Source organism: Lates calcarifer, linkage group LG7_2, assembly GCF_001640805.2.
Source record: "Lates calcarifer isolate ASB-BC8 linkage group LG7_2, TLL_Latcal_v3, whole genome shotgun sequence".
In the NCBI taxonomy this organism is placed as follows: domain Eukaryota; kingdom Metazoa; phylum Chordata; class Actinopteri; family Centropomidae; genus Lates; species Lates calcarifer.
The window spans coordinates 9514900-9520986 of record NC_066854.1 but is presented as its reverse complement, the minus strand read 5'-3'; the positions used below and the strand labels follow the sequence as shown (position 1 = coordinate 9520986).

The following is a 6087-nucleotide window of genomic DNA, read 5'->3' as shown; positions in this document are numbered from 1 at the left end:
GTCTCACAAAAAGTGAGACTCTGAGGAGTTAGTGAGGGAAATAATAAAACACCTGCAAGAAACTGCTTTTATTTATGCTTAGTCTACTCAGTGTTTCTTGGTATGTATCTGTATACTGTCGGTGCCGTCAAAACAAGTGTGCCTCCTCAATAAAGTCTGTAAACCAAAGTCGTTATCATCCTGACGGTTGCCATAAGAGGGTAGCCGAGTTCCATGTTTCGTAGACGGTAATTAGTGTGTGATATTTAACCTCCCTCCACTTTCTTTAACCGGTCTGGAGTCTGTGAACGGGAGCTTCAGCCAGGAAATGTTAAAAAAAAAAAAAAAAAAAAAAAAAAAACACCAGTCTGTCCCCTCAGGAGCCTGATTTCAGCAGCCACACGTGGTGCGGACAGCTCCCGCAGAGTGGTGGTTAGTTGTAAGAGAAAGGGAAAAAAACAGATTCAGAGGTGTGTGTGTGTGTGTGTGTGTGTGGATGAGAGGGTGGGGGTGACGGGGGGTCTCCCAGAGGAAATACAGTGCCTTTCAATATTTGCCCTGCAGGCATCCCACTGTTTTAGATTCCTGCTTTGCTGCAGGCTACTAAACCGGGAAGAAACAGGCTGCACAGACCACACCGATCAATTAACCCGCATAACAAATCAGGGCTGTTCAAACAAATTAAAGTCTGTATGTAATAAATCCATTTAATAAACTTAAGAGACACGAGAACATGAAGCTTGAAAGGGCATCTCTTCCGCTAACAGATGTGTGTTTATGTCAGTGATTGTATCTGATGAATAATCATCCGCCTTTTAATTTACCATCACTGTCTCCATTGGCTAAAAGCTATTTTATCATTAATGATGTCATCACCCTTTTCTTTCAGGAATGCTGTTGACGGAAACAAGAAATTGTTCGCCATCTATGACACGAGGTAGGAAATGTCACAACCACACACAAACCCACACACATTATTTATTAAGGAGACATACACAGTGTGTCTGTATGTCACGCGCACACGCACGCGCTCCCAATTATCTACGGAATTTCTGACAGCGACTTCAATATATTCTTAACCTAAATAATTGATAGTAGACCCCTTCATTTTAGATAAGGAAAGGAGCCCATTATAGGCGATCAACAGGCTAATCAATCACGAGCATCGATTAATGGTTTGATAAATGCAGCCTGTTCCTACTCTGTATTGTTCAGGTCCCGCCATTTTTATAGGAAACACAGGGGAAGAGGATTGGCGCAGATGGTGTGAGGAGCACTGTAAAAAATGTCTCTTTTAACAAGGCTATTTGCTGTAGTAATGAAGCTTTACATTTGAAAAAAATACTTGCTTAAACTCGATTCTAATTCATTTAGTCCTTTTTTTCAACTACTTTCTACCATAAATGAAATAATATGGCAAAGTGGAGAAGGTCAAAACTAACGATTAAACCATTTAGAACACTATCTGAAAACGACACTGTGTCCTGGAGGGAAGTGAAGTTATCTTAACTGAGACAAAAAAGCTTCATTGAATAATTGGGAATTACTCAGCATGTGAAAACAGTTGTTTAATGTCTTCTGTGGCTCTGAAGGGAACTTTTTACAATCTGAGAAAATGACCCTGATGATGTTATTTTAAAAATGACCCTGATGATGTCATCAGAGTTATTTTGAAACAGGGCTTCAGACTTCAAACCTATGTTACAATCTTGGGATGTGGAGTTTGAAAGATATGGGCATTTACCAATTCAGTTAGAGTCTAATGAAAAGATGCTACAGAGTTGCATTTTGGGAATTGTAGGATTCAACATTTTCATAGCTTGACCCATACGGATGAAAAGTAAGGATCTCTGGGTCTGCTGCTTCAATTTCGACTGTTCCTTTTTTAATCTCTCTTTTATGAATTCCACAACTTATTGAAAATGCATTGATAAAATTGCTGGACTGACCTTTAACACCCATATCCTACTAATTTACTGCTCTGAAAATAGAAAGAGAACTTATTAGCAGCTCAATTAAAACAGTTCAAGGATTAGAAAGAAGTTCATTTGCATTAGAAAGAAGGGCAACTGGGCTCGACACTTTCCCTGTTGGAATATTTAACCACATAAAGAAAAAAATCTTGAGTATACAGACTATGCTGCAGCTACTGGTGGCTACTTTTTTACAGTGTGTAAGTGTTGGGCTTCGTCTCTCATTTGAACAAGCCGAGTGCCTTCACCGCCACCAGCAGCAGCATCCCTGTACGCCCTGCTCATCAATATGCGCTTCAGCTCCTGAATGTAAGAGCCCTCTCGCACAGTCAGAGACGGCAAAGAAAAGCGGAGCCAGTAATTCACGCCAGGGAGGCGATGTCAGCCCATATTTCATATCTGACTCCATCCACAGCGAGCTGCTGACTTTTTCCCACCCCTTGAGTCGACTTTCTCCTTTTTGGAGGGCGATCAATGGATTTACTCTGATTTGAAGAGCGTCCGGAACCGTCTGTTGATCGGGGGGGTTCTTTGCTGTTGTTGTGGCTGTAAACAACGAAAAAAAAAAGAAAAACAGGAAAAACAGGAAAAGGGTGATGTTTTCTTTGCACGGTGTTCGTCAATTTCGCGTCTTGTCCGCACTGGTTGTCGGTTCGATTGTGTGTTGCGCGAAAAGGTGAGTGCTTTTGTCATTTTGAGAAGTCAAGGTTATAGCCCGGCGCTGACTGAAGGTGATGTTTCCCTCATGTTTTTTGCTGTCATTTCAGCGTCAATGAACCGAGCAACATGTCTTTCGTGAAGGAGACGGTGGATAAACTACTGAAGGGTTATGATATCCGACTGAGGCCGGACTTTGGAGGTATGTGCCGCTGTTTACCCCCACATTTTTAATCTTCCTTCACGCCGTAGGCAGGCAGCTTTATTTTTGGCGCCATTCACAGTGTTGTGGTCAGGTGTAGAGGTGTAGGCCTATATACATATTCTGCTGCTTTAACCTCTTCCAGGGGCCCCTGTTGCAGTCGGAATGAGCATAGACGTGGCCAGCATAGACATGGTGTCAGAAGTCAACATGGTGAGTTCAATTTACATCACATAAATGGTGTTTACTCAACCACATAATGCATGCAGTCCTGTCTCTGTCTCTGTCTCTGTGCTGATACTGGCATTCATACAACATGATTTCATTGCTTACTTGCTAGGAAGTGCTGATGTAAATCCAGTTTTTTCCTCTGAAACCATTATGTGATTGCTGAGATGGAGGGCTGGGTTTCCTGTAAGCAATAAAACATCTTTATCTGCCAACACACAGGGTTGCCATACATGCACAGAAGCCTGGGTGTAAAAAAATAAACATAATACAGCCTCCTGCTCCTGTTCCCAACAATGCTGATCCTCAGACAGCAGCACCCGACTCACTTAGAGGATAGATTAAAGCCGGAGCGGTGATTTTACGATCAATACAGTCCACATACAATGCGTATGCACATCACAGACAGAGGAGAACACGCACTAGTAATGCTGGGCTCTCCAAATCGACAGCCAGAAGAAACCTTAGCTCTCACTTGGCTCTGCTCGTTAACCTCTGGAGCCACAGTTAACAGTGTTTCAGAGGTGTCTACCCAGGAGGCCGTCTGAGCAGACAGCTATCAGGGAACTCTGATTGGATTTGCTAATTTGTGAGCAGGATGGCTGTTTGCCCCCGTGTTGACACGTGTACCCACATGCAGGAAAGTAACTTCAGGCTATTATATCTTAAAATATCAGCCAACGATGACCCAAATTACACCGGAAACAAGCGACACCGTCTCGCCCCATTGGGTGCATTTTCAGTTCTTTAGCAGAAAAATAGGGTTTTAAGGCTCCAGCTCCAGATTCAGTAGTGGACATTGCTTGGAATTGGTTTGGATCCAGGCTTCAAGACCCACAATCACTGATTGCAGATCAACACCTCTACCCTGACACATTTCACGGGCCATTGATTGTGCAGGAGTAACCATTATGACTTTTATTAGAGGTGCTGGCTGCTGAACCCATGTGCTTTTACAACAATAGTCACCAAAGAAATACAGTCATAAGGAGTCAAATTCAGGTCAGTCAGGGGTGAAGCAGTTTACACCTGGACTTCTGTGTGTGCACACCATCCACTCAGTGCATAGAATGTCTGGTCCTTATTGACCAGGTCAACTAAAGAGGAATAAGGCTACACTTTTACTGCACCACATCAGAAAATGATTATTATGTATATTGTGGGTGGTGTGTGGGTGGATGCTGATCAATATTAATGACTCAATGATTACTTCACCAGGTGGCTCCTGGCTTTGACTGTTTAGTAGTAACTTTTTTGAGTGGAGAAGTGCCACCTTTTTCTAGCATCCGAAATTCGCAACTATTTTGAAAATCGATTAATCACTGTCGTAATTTTTCAGGCAAAAATACCAAATATCTCCTAGTTCCAGCTTCTCAAATGTAAGGATTTGCTGTTTGAGACAGTCAATTACTCATTTTGAAGTTTGGGACTGTTGATTGGACAAAATAAGCCATTTGATAACATCAACTTGGGCTTAATGAAACTGGTATTTTATTTAATTTATTACATCTCATTTTTCTTTTTTTGTGATCTCTTGCTTTAAGGACGCAATTAGCGATTATTTTCATTATCGATTAATTAACTGTTTTATCCATTAAGGATTGATTAATCATTTAACAAGACACTAGTATAGAAGAAGTGCCTTCCTGGTAAAATAAAGTTACATATATGTATGTAAGTATATTAAAGAAAAACAATTAATCAATTAATCAGGAAAATACATGTCAGGTTAATTGATAATAAAAAGCTTGAACTAATGTAGTGTTGAAATTAAGTGCTAAAATGAACATATGCCGCTTCTAACATGTTTTGTTCATATTCAGCCAGTTTTTAATCTTTCTAGTGTACAGACATGTTTGTAAGAGCATCTGCGAAGAAATGACACTTGAAACTAACATGCATGGTCAAATTGAACATCATCAAAAGAGAGCAAGAAATGAGAGCTTCAACTAATACAGCGGTCACGTTAAGTACAACTCAACAAATAACCACTAAAATGAACATAATACTTAATTATTAGTAACTTAATGTTTCAGTGGAAACTCAGATAGATCCATGTTGTCCTTCACATTCATCCAGTTCATTGGCTGCAACCCAGCTTTTGACTTTTTCACTAGTCAACGACCGTGATCCTTCCATAACTTTGACCAAGCACTGTAAGTGCCTAAAGATAACCATAACATTGCTAACAAAAACAAATTAGAATACCTTTCTGTTGAATTCAAATGAAATCCATGGGATATGACATAAGGAGAGACTGACTGCTCTTAGTCTGCATGGAATGCTGTCATGCAGAGATACAAGGTTAAAAAGTAAAGCATACATTTGTTTTGTTCTGTTGTTCCAGTTATAATCCATGGTAGAAGCTTTGTTTGCCCACAGTTCAGTTGCTAACATTAGCTAGCACGCCAAGCAGCCTATTCTCCACGGAGCAGATGAAAGCAGTTGATCAACCAGGGAGTCAGACAGCTGAGATCATGCTTAAACTGATAATTAATTAGGTCTATTTCTCATTGCCACCAAAGCACTGAGGGACCGCACATGTGCATCTGTGGATCTGTGCTTGTTAGATGGACAATTCCTGGACGTCATCCAGCGTTGAAGTCAAAACAAGACCGGTCAAGCTGTTTGTTTTTTGCAGCAGCATTTGACATTTGGTGGATCCTTTTCATCCAATGCTGGGACCGTCTGCGGTTTTAGCATGGGGGTTGCTCCGCAGTGAAATGGATAATGAGCGCTTTTGTCCTGACAGTGACAGTGCCATGCTTCATCCATTCGGCAACACTAAACAGCACAGCCCAGATAAATGCTGCTCTCTCTGTTTCTTTTGCGAATAAGACAGTTTCCAAGTTGTTAGGTTCGGTCCTGCATTCATTTCAATAAAATTTCAGCTACTAAATCCACTTTGCCGGCCTAGTGGAACGACCCACAGGCATAATTGGGAAACTAGTCTTAAAAGTTGGAGGTTTATTGGGACAAGGACTGCTTGCTGTGCTGAAATGAAGCCTGGATCCTACTCTGCAGATGAAGAAAGAAACAATACTGCCA

At 41.2% G+C, this 6087-nt stretch overlaps 1 protein-coding gene across 2 annotated transcripts in view; it reads left to right on the top strand.

Moving 5' to 3' along the window:
• The first annotated feature begins 2168 nt into the window (after positions 1-2168).
• LOC108891880 (gamma-aminobutyric acid receptor subunit beta-3) overlaps positions 2169-6087 on the top strand; it is a 39158-nt gene continuing 35239 nt past the window's right edge. The window contains exons 1-3 of one of the 2 annotated variants that reach the window (XM_018689220.1): positions 2169-2628; positions 2720-2811; positions 2957-3024. In XM_018689220.1, the coding sequence (XP_018544736.1) occupies positions 2549-2628; positions 2720-2811; positions 2957-3024 (240 nt within the window). In that variant the 5' untranslated portion in view covers positions 2169-2548. The remainder of the gene's footprint in view (positions 2629-2719; positions 2812-2956; positions 3025-6087) is intronic. The other variant, XM_051066042.1, reaches the window with a different exon arrangement.